Raw genomic sequence first — 15455 nt, forward strand, 5'->3', positions numbered from 1 at the left:
ACAATCGCCACGCTACCGACCACTGCTATCTTGAATTGATCCACGCAATGAATAGATAATGTAGCGTTTGTGACGGCATCATCGGCACGGTCGCTCATTCATTAAAATAATTATTCGACAATTAAGCGTTGAGTCGAGGAGGTCGTTGCCGTTTTGCTAACAGCGGCGGAGCGACCGTTCCACGCTCCAATGCAAGCTCTCCGCCTCACTTTAAAGCTAGTGTATACTTATAACGACTTCTTTATGTTTGTACACTTATCATTAGTTTGCTAACTATCTACTTGCAGAAAATATTTTTCAGACCTATTTGTAATTTTATTACATATCAAGTACCTACAAGTCTGTAATGTAATGTTTGCGGTGTAGAATTTTTAGGGTTGGTGTACCAATATTCGTATAATAAGAATATTCAAAGAATTTTGAGAAATGTTGCTACTTAAAAAAGGAGAACTTATATTCGCTATTAAGTAAGTATAAGTTTTCTATGATTCTTTTTACAATCTATAGGAGATTGTAAAAATAATCATCGAAAAATTGGTTCAATTTTGATAATAATTCTTATCCGGTATTGGTGCCGTAGTAGCATACCATCTATATAGTGACCGCTATGAAATAATACCATTAGGTCACCTACTCGAATATTTAGTTGGATATCAATCGAATATAGACGTGACAAACGCGTGACGCCACTTTAACTTACACAAAATGAGAGAAACAATTTGGCCAGAATAATGAAACATGTGTAAGTAAATTTTGCATATAAAAATGTTACTGCCAATGTAACGTGTTAAACAAAAGATATTGTTTTTCGTACGAATGTGTCGTACGAAAAACAATATCCTCGTTTCCCAGTCAGTTATTAGTTTACTGCATCTAGAATGGAGAGACCAAATTATAATGCATCGAACCGGAATCTTACTAATACTATAATGTCGAAGTTTGTGAGTGTGGATGGATTGTTTCTTACTGTTTACGCAAATACTACTAAATTGATTTTAATAAAACTTTACAACAAGCTCATAAATCAGAAATAATACAGGCTATAAATAATAAATTATAGAGATAAGAAAAACAATTAAGGAGCATATTTACATTTTATTGTTATTTTATTCTACATAGTCTTAACTTCAACCATAGACGTAGTATACGTGCTAAGGCTTCAACATACATTTGGTGGTAGTATCATAGTCTCGATGTAAGCGACCATCCCACTTCAATATAATACAATTACACGAATTATGCTACACCTTAAATATAAATAAATTAGATTCCTGCGAGAAAATAACTATTAAGATTATAAGGTAAAGTTTCTTTGTTGTTTCCTATATTTATCTGTATAAATTAACATAACAAACTAAACATACTTGGAATTTGGAAGTATGTGTACATTTATGAGGTACTTTATTTAGAAACTACAAAAAAAATAAGTCAAACAATTGTATGTATTTTATATGTCAGGTGTGTACTTATATTTGGAAGCTATGTTTATGATGCTGCCATTTAGGTAAATTATTGTTAGTCTCTGTCATTAAATCAAATTAGCTCTTTAAATAAAACTATTTTTTATCATAATTCACAATTGTATACCGATATGTCTGAAAGCAATTTGACCAATATTTTACAATACCAATACAAACATTTAAGCTCTTTTTCAGTTTTAGAAGCGCAATATAATAAAAAGTATTTATTATTTTGCGCATTATTTTACAAACTGCAGAAATAAGTACCTCCACAGCATTTTTCAATCCACCAAACGTTGCATAAAGTGCATAATTATTATTACGAGCATGTAAATTATCATACAGACCAAATTGTGACAAACAAAAATTAAACGTGGTTCAGATCAAAGCTCAATGAAATATTCTTCAAGTAAAACATTAAACGGAAGTAATGACGTCAATTCGATTGAATAATTTAATTACGGTTTATGAAGAAGACATTTAGGAATAGTTTTGTGAAATTCCCACGGAATTTTGAGACAACAAAGTAGATTTTTCAAGGTTTCAGGGGAGTGCTTACAGAAAATGTACAGGTTTGAAATACACTGTGAAAAATTTGTTTTTTTATAACGAACAAGTTTTAACGCATAAACTTCTATCTTATATATATCAGATTCAAACATCACATCAGAGGATCCCAGTCTTTTCTCTTCCAAAGCTGTGAAATATAATCCTGTAGAGTAAGAGAAAAGAAAACACCACCTTATTGTAATGTTACACTAAAGCCAGTTTAACCCTTCAAACTGGCTTTAGTGATATCGTCTTGACAGATTTCTAATTAGTATAGTTATAAACATTTCTTGATATCAGTATCATAGAATTTTCTGCTATCCTGGTCAGGGGTCGACTGAATGTAGGTGTAACCCATTTTTACGAACAGACAAATTTGACTATCCACTTCTTAGTCTTTTTCTATGTACACTTTCGCTCTACCACTGGAAAACGTTTGATAGCCACGAGAAAACACCTAACACGAATATCACCTCAAATATCTATACTAATATAAAGAGGTAAAGTTTGTATATTTGTTTGTTCGGGGTAGTCTCCGGTTCTGCAGATCAAATAAAAAAAAAATTTGTTGTTAGAAATGTATATAAACCCCGAGTGCTATAGGCTATACAACATCACGATACGACCAATAGGAGCGTAGCAGCGATGAAAATTGTAGTAAAAAAAATATTAATTTTGAATGTTTCCGCTACGTGCTGCGTAAACTGTGCCGAAGTTTCCAAATTAAACAAACATTGGACCCGTGCGAAGCCGTGACGGTTTGCTAGTTCCGTACATATGTCAAGATGGGGTTTTAAACGGTATAAATGTTGATAGCTGCTACACGCACGTCAGTATCTAACTTTTACTATTTTAAACCTTATTATTTACTCGTACATCGGTAACATTAATTGGAATTTAACATATTGTAATATAATTCAACACTATTAAACATTACAGAAAAAAACATTTGTATTTCTAATTTCTTTCGTCTATTTTCAATCATGTTCCAATTATTTTAAATTTTACACTATGATACGGACAATTCATAAAAAATACATTACACATTTCTAAATATTAACCTCAGTCGCTGAAAATGTTAATGTAGGTACGGAAAATAGAATTGTTGACGCTTATTCTAAACACCGCTGTTGATGTCACCAACATACACTTTCGATTTCATTTTGAGTTCATTATTATACATAGAGTCATGTCGATTATTCGACTAACACTCGCAAAACACTTCAATATAACGACAACTGGTTCGTACGCTTACGGCGGTAACAGGGGTACTTCTGGATACGAAGTTTCCTGCTCTTCTTCAGAAGAATGGCCGCTGGCGTACGACGGGCGGCCACTCTTCTCCCTCAGTCAGTACCTGGACAGAATAATTAATTTTCTTCACAATTTGTAAGCAATATTCACAATATGTATCACACTTGTTTTTTTTATATAAATATAAAATGACATCAGTATGTACGAAAAACAGTCAAAGCAAATTGAACTATATATTTTTTATTTTCTACTTAAAGAATTACTCCAATTAACTTCAACTTCAGGTATACAATATACAAAATCAAATTTTAAAGCAATTTTATAAATATTGAATTTCTGAGGCAACAAACAAAACCGATATACAAACAATACCTATAACTGAATGAAAACGTCTTTTTTTAACTTTGAGGGTAAAATTTACAGAAAATATTCATGTTTTTTTTAATGAGGGGTGTGGGCTTTATCTCGGTGCACTGTAGAGATCTATCGTGCTGGCTTTTTTAGAGTTCGCTGCCTGCCCGTTAAGGACAAGAATTGTAGGATGTTCGTAGGAGCCATGATATTTATCTCCTCAAGATAGTGTGTACTTTCTAAAATAAATATTTCGAATTATATGTTTTACCTTCTGAATGGATCGAGATTTTCCCTATCGGACTCTGCGTATGGCGCCCAGTGTGCAGGTGCTGTGTCGTTTTCATCTCGGTCACTGTTATTACTCGTACCTAGAATAAGTGATATATTAAAAAAGATAATTCTAGAAATAATTTTAGCGAGACTTTGTACATGTCATCTGAGTTATCACATCTGTATCACCCATATAAACTTAGACAAATCAAAACTTCACAATTTTTTAGTTAACTCAGTTTGGTATAACTTAGGTGACTGACATGGGTCATCCCAGTACCTCCCTAGGGGGGATGAAGGTTAGTGCCTTGGGGCAAATCCTTTGCCCCGGCATCGACTCCGAAGGCTATTCCAAACCGCCGGAAGGACCATTGGAGTGTCTGAATGCCGACTCCTGCCTGACGAATACAACTTTAGTCTGAGGGCACCGCTAAGGGGTTTGAAACTTGGCTCGGGCCGTTGTAATTTCGATTGACGTTTGAATTGGACGGAGGATCGATCGGAGGGTAGTATTTAAGTAACTGTTGTCCACCGTGAGGTACACCATCAGCTTGTTTGCCATTCTAGTTACATAAATTAAAAAAGTAATGTGTACTGGAACACATAGAAGAAATACAGTCAAGTCTTCCTCTCACAACGCGATAGCGGATTCCCCGCTCTCCGATGTCCTCTCACCGCCACCATCAACCCTCCATGCAAGAGTAACACTTCTTTTTATAACTTATAATACAGGGTTATAAGTTATATACAAATTTTACTTCAAAAACTTACACGGGACAAATCACTTTCTCTCACAACGCATTAGCGGATACCCCGCACTCCGATTCTCTCTCTCCGCCGTCACCAGCCCTACACGGAGCGGCAACGTTTTTTCGTGACCTAAAATTCCTAAAACACCTGTATATATAGAGGTTTCAGTTCAAAAACTCACAGCGATCGTGGTCCGCAGAGGTGGGCGGCGAGGGGGAGCGCGCGCGGTCGTGGTGCGCGGCGGCGGGCGGCGGCGAGGCGGCGGCGGGCGGCGAGGGGCTGTCCAGGGAGATGACGCCGCCCGCGCCCGCGCCCGCGCCGCCGCCCGCGCCGCTCGCACTGCCCGGAGATCGGTAGCCGCTCGACGACACTGCCTCCACTGCATCACAAATCACTATTGAAAAAAAAAAAGATCTATGACACTAACCAGAAAATTTATTATTAAATGTAATGAATATTTAGTGCCTATGTGGTTTTTTAAAAATAATATTCGTAAAACGATTGTGCGTTTTACGAATACTACACTTATATGAATATTTCTGTCAACACTCGAGACTTTTTCATCAGAACCTCTCCAAATAACAGTTCAACGTAATGTCAGTCTACATCCCAACTCTGCGTCAAATCTGCGCGTTACTAAAAAGCTATGTAGCACACTACCAAATAAACTAACTAATATACAACAAGACTTACAATTATTACACCTGTATTACTCACTATCTACATACTATAATAAAAAAATAATTTATGTAGCTACACCTCATCTCATCTAATATAACGCTACAGTAGGGAGGTGATAACCAACGCGCTAGACGATCATACTATTTTCATCGTAAATTATGAACAGAGGTAAATACTAACCACTGGAGTAATCATCAGACTTGATATTGGCCTCCGAGATAGGTGGAGTCACTTTAGGCTGTGGGACTTTCCTTTTTAAGGGCAACTCGTCTTCAGAGTCGGAGGTGAGGTCCACCACAGCCTCCGCTGGCTTGGGTACACGAGTTTCGCCTACGGCAGCTCGCTTGCCACCACCTCCACTGTTACCATCTATTGGTATCACTTCTGCAAATAAAAAAAAAATATAATAAACAATGTACATTTTGTTCCAATAAAATTTTACTATTAGGACAAAATACATAAAATTAATATAGAAATATAATAATAATAATATAATAATAATATCTCAGGACAATTCACACTGCGCCATCTAGTCTCAAGCTAAACAGAGCTCGTGTTATGGGTACTAGACAATTGATATAAATAAATGGATACATTTTTTTGTAAATAAATACATATTATACATAGAAAACACCCAGACTGATACAAACAATCATAGTCATGAATATAAATCTTTGTGCCCTACGAGGAATCGAACCCACGACCATCGGATAATAAAGCGGTTTGCTAAACCACTAGACCACCGAGGCTGTCAGCTATAAACCAGCTATCATTATTGGTGATGATCAGTTTCATTATTTTAAAGACAAATTTGACATTACTTAATGACAATTTGATAATTTTACATTTACAACCTCTCAATTTTATTTGTGTCTGAAAAAATAATGGAATATGGCACAATCGATCGTTATTTTATCGATTTTTTATATATAATGTCAATGAATATATACTAACATAAATAAATAACCCTCGATAACTGACTGGGAGTATATGACAATCTAGTTGCAACCTACTTAATCAGTCACTTCTGCAAGTCATTTATCCTCTATTGGCTAAGTTTGTCTGTAGAATAGATTGAGACGAACTGACAAGGAACAAGCTGTAAATTAGTTATGTTTACCAGTTTTTTTTTAATTGAATGGAAAGATAAACGAAGTGTCATTTGGAAACAACACCACATCTATTATTATGCAATTTTTTTTTAGTAATAAGTATAGTATAAGAAAGGAGCCAACAGAATATCAGCGCTGCAGAGTTAACTGTAGCGTTATGCAAAGTTGGCTACCTTTTCACTTTTGCGGCACATAAAGCCACCTACATTTCTTTTATTAATTCGCGTTTTTCTGTATCTCATGCATGTTATGTATCTGTAATTGTGAATAAAGAATTTGTCTATGAGTGAAGAGAATATAAAAAATCATCATACCCAGGTCATCGGGGATGAGAGTAACGGGCTCCGCTGCTGGCACCTGCTGTTGTGGCGCGCGTGCTGGCGGCGCGTGAGCAGACCAATTACCGTCCGCGTGCAACTGCACTTCGTTGCAGTCACTCGCAAGCCGCGGCGATGTCAACACCTCTTGGAAGTACCTGCCAAACAATAAATAAATAGTGTTAAATAATAGTGTAATAGTTACTAAATAGACAGAAACAAAAATTATGTATACTGTAGGCTGTAGTCACAATAAGACACAAGAGACATTAATGTCTCAGTGTTTTTAACAAAAATAATCAGAATACCAAATAAGCTGATACCTTCTGTCAATCATTCAACTTGATATCCGTAGTACCATGGGTTAGTTCCAGAGGACTACGGTGTTGTGCTTCCATACCCTATAATTTCTCTGCCTAAAATAATTCCCTTCCACCGAAAAACACCTTAAAGGAAGCTGTTCGACGGCTGAAATATGTAGGTGAGACAAGCAATATCGTACAAAACTAGTCCATTAAAATTATATATTAAAATCCTAAAATCATATATTAAAATTCTATAAACATTGCGACAGTAATAGTTTATGATTCTGACAAATAAATATAGATTTTTCGCGATGGATTTAAATGAAATTTGGTACACAGATACATATATATATATCCAACACAGGTTTTTGAGGGCAACAAGGCAGTACATAGCTAATATTATTAATAATAATAAGCACCATTTGACATCTGGTACTCTGTTACAGAAATACAACAGCTTAGTATAAAAATACTGATCATAAATATTATATGGTATAATTTACCCATCAACAACTAGGGAGTCATAAGGCGCCGGGCGGTCGCAGACGGGACACAGCCACGTAGGTTTCCGCTCGTTCATCTGCAGGAAGAGCGATGCGTCGAAGCACTGCAGGTGCGGGCAGTTGGCCGGCCGGCATGGACACGACATGCGCATCTTACCCAGTGGACACATCAGCGACACCCGCAACGAAGTCGTCGCGATCTCACTGTCGTAGTCCTCTGATAGCTTCTCTTTGACTGTCAACCAATCATGAGCGTTGAGTCCACTTTTTTTCTGTTAAACAAACTATTCTAATACTGTTTGCTACGGCTGGCCTTTACAACTTCACCAAATGATAGCTATGAGATCACCTTATTATTTTCTCATTCTAAATAGTAATTGAGACCAAAAGAAAATGGTTACATACTGTCATGTCATAAGTTAGCTAAGTGTTGCCAATTTTAATTTATATTTTAGTAGGTGGGATATACAATAGAAATGATAGAATTTAATTAAATTATTTCAAGTTAATATTTACAAACAAAGACAATCTTAATGTGATGAAATAAAGTAACAATGTAATAAATTTATAAATAACTTTTTATTTACTTATTTATGTTCGTTTTTTTTTTGGCAACATCACGGTCCAAAAATAAGGACAATATTTGTATATTGAAAATGATAGAGTTAACCAAGCAGATAAATTTGTACAAAGAATTAAAGCCTACATTGGTGAACATTGCATTGATTGAATGTGGTAAATGGAAAATCCACACAACGACAAATCTCCCCACAGGTAAATACTACTAATCAACCATTTTCCTTTATAAGCTAACACCACAAGTACTCACTGAGCGATCTCGTGTAATCCGGATTTTTGGTGCCCTTATTCTTCAGCCTTATCAGTAATTCGGCAGACGTCAGTTTCCGCACCATGAACACGCTGACAACGTAAGCGCGCGTGAAGTCAGCCGCCCACGTCACGTGGATCGTGTTCGCCACCGTCGGGGACAGCTTCACCAGGGACGATATGTTGACAGGCCGCGGAGGGCGCTTCGGCTCGGGCGTCGGTTTGTTTGTTGGGATAGGATTCTGTATAGACAGAATAATAAATTATTTATTCAAATAATATATCATAATAACTATGACTATTCAGAAGTGCTTAAATTAGTACTTTTGAATAGTCATAATATATATAGTTTATAATCTAGTCAAAATAGACCAAAAAAATTATAAGTTAGCCAAAATTCGCATAGAGCTGAAAATTTGTATAGACGTTAAATAAATCATTACAAATTAATATTTTCAGTTTCAGAGATAAATGGAAACCTGAATTTTTGACTTTTGACCTAGGATAAAATTTTTTGCAGAAGTAGGATCGAAGGGGACTTCTGACATTTCATTTGTAATGGTTTATTTAACGTCTATACCAATTTTCAGCTCTATGCGAATTTTGGCTAACATAAATGTCAATTTTGACTGGACTATTATTTAATCCACCGCTCATTAGTAAAGCTACTCTCATCAGAAAAAGAACACAAGAAAGTTTAGTGTTGCTCTTTTAAATAATAGTTGTAACTTTAAACTACCAACCAGCAATAATTTTAATAAGGTTAAAATATTAAATACACATTAAGATTAAATCAGTCAGATTAAAGCAGACCAATTCCTACAAACAGCACTTGATCACGAGTATGACGGATGAGCCAGCCATCACTGCGCTCGACACATTGACACTGAGTATGTACACATTGATACCGAGACATCAGACATGCAGTGCACTGCACTGCCCTAATCAAACCTGCTGAAGAGCAGAACTTACAGACACCACGGAATGAACGATGCCATGTCACAATCAATATAGTAGCTAGACAGTTTTATTTCGAGTATTGTTAATTTCACATTAAATCTAAAAAACTCTTTTACTAACTGCACTAGCTAATTTATAACATCACAAAACAATGTAATGTTTCCATACTGTCTAATTAATTTCATACTTCACAGTTCATTTGCAAGCATGCTCATAGTGCTAATGTTAACGTCATGGTTGGTTTACTTTCCACCATGTGGGCTCACAGCTTGTTGAATTACATGAACTGGCCTACCTTTTAAAGAAATCAACAGAAAGTGGTAATGATATCATAGTTGTTATTCATATAATATAATAGACTTAAATTATTATAATTTTTTTAATAATACTCACTGGTAGTGGACACATTTTGTTATTTACTTTAACATTAACACTAGGTGGGAAGTGGTCTTCTTGTTCACATGATGATTCTAGAAGACAAAATCGCAGTTGTGCCTGCAAATAAATATTTATTCTTAAAGAAGACTGTTGGTGTGAATACAAAAAACATATATATTATTGTTAAGCAGATAAATAGAACATACTAAGCCAGACTCCTAAAATTAATATTGTTGCATGTAAAATAAATCTAGTAATAAGACTATCTTTCCTACAGGGTTGCTATTGTATTATTTAAGTATAGATTGCGTTCTGGGTAGATATCTATTTTTTTTAAATACATACATAATATTCATACAAAACACCCAGACAGACACAAACAATGATACTAATGAATACAAATGTTTGTACCATACGGGGAATTGAACCCGCGACCACCTGAAGGCGGTGTGATACACCGCTACACCACTAAGGTCATTATTATCATTATTCATATTCTTAACTTTACATATCTTCTGTAATTAGTAATTAATATTGATATTATATTAAATAATTATTAAAGCCTTTGTATGTTCTTTTTTACTAAACATAATAATGATGAAGTAATTGTGGAACTTACCTGTATAACATAATCTAATTTATTACTGGTTCCGACTATATCTTTTCCCGATGCGATCTCTGTGGCTTGTTGAGGCGTTAAATGGAATATGTATGTGCCCTCCTGCATGCGGCCCGCTTGCATGGGCATCATGGTGGAGGGCTTCATCAGCTCCGCCAACACATCGTAGAATGGAAGCCTGATGGTTGTATTAAAATGAATTGTAAAATATCCCTTGAGACCTACTCACAGATGTAGTGTGTGTCAGTATTCACAGACATTTATCCCTAGCAAAATCTATTGATTTGATTGATAAATAAGTACTTAATATTTTTTGTATATACAAATCTTCTATACTATTTCAATATTATAGAGTTCATTAACTTTATAATATTCTAATAGTATGGAAGGTCGCGGGTCGCATCGCATACTAATCAATTTAGTGTTACATAGGCCATTTATCCAGGAATGTTCAAAGCTATGATAATTATAAGAATGACGCTACAGCCCAAAAGGAACCTAGCTGGAATGTAAAATGTTGTTAAAATGAAGGAAATGTGATGCAGCCAAAGTTGCGCGTGTCAGCTAGTATCAACCATCTGATGGTAAATGATTACCATACCCTCTGGACGTTTGAAACACTAGGGGTGTCACAAGTGCGCTGCCGACATACACATTACTTCAAACTATCCCATCGGAGTTAAGTTGTGAAGACATGTTATTATTATACTTACTTTTTAAATTTCACATCTGGATGTACAGGGTAAGGTGTTAATGGCGCGGTAGGTGAAGGTGAAGGCATCGGGGCCAGCGTGGCGCCGCTCGCGCCGTGCCCATACCCGTGGTACATGCTCCCAGCGTACAGTGGGTTCTGTCGCGCCTGTAATAGTACTTCTATTTCATTTGACCTAACATATTTTATCAGAGACCAGTTCCTTTTTTTTTATGGATGATAATGCAATGTTGCACCCGCCTGTATAAACCTGAACGCATTGCCAGCAATGTACCAGGTCATGTTGACCTCCACAATGGTCATCCTGGAAACCATCGTAATAAGTTCCATGTAATTTGTCAGGATGGGCTAACTGTCCTGATCTCATACTCATCTTATCATCCTCCACTGGTGCCCCGCCAGCATATACCGTTAGCGCGGGTGCACCCTCCCGCGCTAACGGTATATGTTGGCGGGGTATATGCATTACCATATATTAAAAAATACACCAGCTATTTTTTTTTGGTAATCTTATTCACTTTAAACTGACATGGCTTTTAAACTTAACTTGCGAGCTGATTTATTGAAAAACTAAGCACAAAATATTGTATGAGGAGGCCACTGATTACCCAAAAACTATGCCGTAGTAGATTTTGAAGTCATCAGTGTGGGTACTTCTGTATCATATATATTGTACTATCAATAAATTTGCTAGTAAAGCTGCGTTACGGTTCGAACAGTGAGAAATAGCAGTGAAATTACAGGATATGGCAGCATGACACCTTAGTCCTCAAAAATGACAAGGCATTATTATCACGGGCGTAGCGACGGTCAATCATTTTCCATCAAACGGCCTGTTGGATATGCATGCCTTTCTATAGTTCAAAAGCTTACTAACAGGCATGGCCTGGGCGCGGGAGTCCTGTGGATTGTATCCAGTGACAGCAGGGTGCTGATACATAGTACGGGAACTGGGGAGTGCGGGCGCCAGCGGATCTTTGCCTTGCGAGCCGGTGCCGTGCGCACCGCCGCTCGACGACAGCGCCTGACTGTTCCTGTCAAGACAACCCTTACACATTACTATATGAATCAAATAATTGTTCTAGTAAACATAATCATGCAACATAGAATCTTACCAACTGGTCACTAATTACATTGAACAATCAGACGTTCAATTGAAGTAATGTGGTTCTGAACTCCATGGCGATATATTTAAAGACCATTTCCTTTTATGTTTATCTTACAAGCTAAGATCCTCCACCAGAAAACCAAAGGCTCATGCATCAACTTCATCCTGACTTTCTTCCACAATTGCACCAACATAATGCAGCTGACATTAACACTTGGTTGACAGAGATCATGCTAGCAGCTAGGAACGAGGCAAACGCGAACGAGATTTACAGACACTTGCCTAGAATTGCTGCTCTTTTGAGAACGGTGTCCGTTCTCAGACGTTTTGAGCCGGGATCTAAGTTCAGAGGAGGTCCCATTTTCGGCGGGCACGCTTTGGGATCCGGTTCCTACCCTCGCTGAAGATCGTGTTTTAACCATTGTTGACGGGCGACCGTCTCATGTCAACTGAAATTCACGCGTCCGAAAACGGACAGAAGCTATCATAAGACACCAAACGTAAAATGTGAGGGTTTTCTGGAAAATTTCTTCTATGTTGAATAGCGGCTCTCCTTATTTCTCTTACAGCACATACTTGGAAAGGTGGAAGTGAAAGGGGCTTTATTTGAAAACATCTGCAAGTGAATAATTACCCATTTTAGTCATCAATGGTTAAAACATGTCTTACAGCCATATTACTTGAATTCTAAACAAACCACAAATAACCTTAACCGATGAATGTTTTTAGAACAATGTTGGTGGTCCCTTTGCTTAAGGTAACAAATTATTCCACTGCAGCTGTGAAGGTGCTTATCTATGGAGAGAAAGTACATTAACAGCCTTCAACAACTGTATTAATCAGTTTGGGAGACAGGAGCTATTGATAAGTGTAAGAGAAATAAGATGTCCTGTCATAGAAATTTTCCAGAAAACTGACAATTAATTAACAAGTTGCTCTAACAGAACTTGTTCAGAGAAACTTGTTTTTACAGCAAAATATTCAAGATGTTAGGACCACCACAAAAATCCAATGAAGTGTTAACTAAATTGTAATGCCAGTTGCAAATATAATTTAATTTTTGTGGTGAATGTATTTACCATAATATTGCTAACTTGGGATAGTAATCATAGGGTTTGATCCTAAGGAGTATGTTATATCTACACTTTTTTATAGTTGACATTTGTTTTAAGACACTTATATAGTATTGTATTGGAACATGTTTTATTCTTCTATGATATGTTCCCTTACAAAAATAATTGAAATTGCTTTCATGTGAATATACACTAGAGACTAAAGTTCGATTCTGCGTTTTAATATAAAATTTATTTTTCATTGTCGAACACCAATACAAATTTTATTTCATTTCATTCTTTCATTAAGTGTGAAGTGTATAATGAGAAGTTCATAACTTTGTTTTCAAACATGTTAGTACTAGTGACCTATGTAGGTACTTCTATTAACTTTTCCTAAGGTACACTTTTTTAAATTTCAATCATTCCGTGTTATCATGTACAACAATGACTATCAGTAATTTGCTTAGACAAATTTCTTTAATTCTATGGGTACTATTACTAATTTTGACATTTCATACCTTTTACTTTTTAACTTATACTGGTGCAGATTATTTTTATTATTTATTACAAGAAATCTATTATGCTTAGTAATTAATACTTAATGTTAGAACTGTGAAACTGTTAGTCTGTATATTATAAATTCATACTAAGCATACACTGGTTCTAATGAAATTTTACATAAATCTTCCTGTAAAATTTCATTACATATAATCCCTGCTACCAATATATGGTTCAAATAGATAATTTATATAGCAAAAATGGCTGATGAAGTCACAACAATATTTAGTATTATAAACATGAAAGTGTTTGTTTATTGTTTACCTCTTGGTGGTTTAGTGGGTTAACCAATCATCATGAAATTTAACAATATAGGTAATAATTGAGGTAAAGAGAGTAACGCGAAGTCTATAGTAACAACTAGTATATCAAACCAAACATACTATTGATATATAAGGGGTATTTTCGACATATACAAACATAAAAAAAAATAGTAAACTGCATTATGTTCGAGTATAGGCAGGTTTTATTTTATTGTAATTTCTACATGGATCGTGGCATGCAAAGGGCTCAATTAGTAACTGTGTCAAAATAAATGTACTATAGATATAGATGTATGTTGTTTACCTACCTGTGGATTAATTGATTCGTAAAAATTGGGTACAGAATGTTGAAATTATTTAACATGAAATATTATTTTAACAAACTGATCTATTATCTATGAAGGTAAAAAATACTTTCATTGGCCCAATGGTTTCCATAACAAAAAATCAATAATAGTTTTTAATTTCATAATTGTAATAATAAAGTTGCAATTTGCAAACTAATTTAATAAAAATAATTGTTTACATCGTAAAGTACAAGAAAGTTCCATGGGTGGATGCATTTTGAAAACCACGTTCAAGTGTCTACAGTTGTAAAACAATGTATAGTGCAAACCCGGCAAATTGAACAGATTCAAAACAATTAAATAGTTTGGATATTAAGAAATAATTATATATGATTTTTTTAAACCAAACATAAAATAGTGTTAGTATTATAATTATAATAATAAATTCATGAAAAACGTATACAAAATAAAGACAATATGGATGTCAGTATGGAGAATTACATTTAACTCACCATGATATCGCGTTACCGTAATCGTAGTATCTACTCATATTAATAGAAAATATAAAAATTACACTGTCATTTAATTTTAATAACAAAAACTATTCAAGAAAGTCTCTCACAAAACGCCATAACTTAGTTGCTTGACGCTCATTCATTTCTTTCAGCGCCACATTGACTATAGACAAAATTTAAACTTTTATGAACATGTACTTTGACTTTAGAAAAATCAAAAACTTATTGGAAATGGTTTAACGTGAAGGTCAAAATATATTACTTATTTATGAACATAATAAAATAATATTAATAAATGAATTATAGTGTTAATAGTTTGAAAAGTACAATCAACATACAATAAAGTTATTTTAAAGCCTTTTGAAATACCTAGTAAAGCAACCGTACATGAGTTAATCATAGACAATATTAGACAACATTTACTGTTACTGTATCCGTTTCCTAATTATCCATGCTGTGCCTGATTTCGTTCGGATATTATTGGTTCGGATATATTAATTAATTCTATTAATTATTATATTAAATTAGTGATTATTTGTATAAAAATGTTTGGATACAAATTAATGTGTTGGTGTATATTTGGTTGGTGTCAGTAGTTTTTTTAATATTGTAATTTA

The 15455-nt window shown here is 35.1% G+C and overlaps 1 protein-coding gene across 3 annotated transcripts; it reads right to left on the minus strand.

Annotated features, from left to right (window-relative positions):
* Positions 1-3881: 3881 nt before the first annotated feature.
* Positions 3882-15017, minus strand: LOC131852848 (E3 SUMO-protein ligase PIAS3). 3 transcript variants are annotated; one of them, XM_059203583.1, is made up of 12 exons: positions 14836-15017; positions 12443-12609; positions 11930-12086; positions 11054-11190; positions 10341-10518; positions 9737-9838; positions 8385-8625; positions 7556-7790; positions 6745-6905; positions 5499-5702; positions 4819-5016; positions 3882-3985 (listed from the first exon to the last, which is right to left on the minus strand). In XM_059203583.1, exons 2-12 carry the CDS (start codon positions 12580-12582, stop codon positions 3882-3884), a joined length of 1857 nt encoding a protein of 618 aa, XP_059059566.1. In that variant the 5' UTR covers positions 12583-12609; positions 14836-15017. The 3 variants fall into 3 exon arrangements, with proteins under 3 accessions (XP_059059566.1, XP_059059565.1, XP_059059567.1); XM_059203582.1 differs by having other exon boundaries at positions 11054-11199; positions 14836-15016; XM_059203584.1 differs by lacking the exon at positions 12443-12609 and having other exon boundaries at positions 11054-11199; positions 14836-15016.
* Between the last annotated feature and the right edge of the window lie 438 nt (positions 15018-15455).

This window comes from Achroia grisella, unplaced genomic scaffold (genome assembly GCF_030625045.1).
Source record: "Achroia grisella isolate CSIRO2021 unplaced genomic scaffold, CSIRO_AGI_Agris_v1 utg869, whole genome shotgun sequence".
NCBI lineage: Eukaryota > Metazoa > Arthropoda > Insecta > Lepidoptera > Pyralidae > Achroia > Achroia grisella.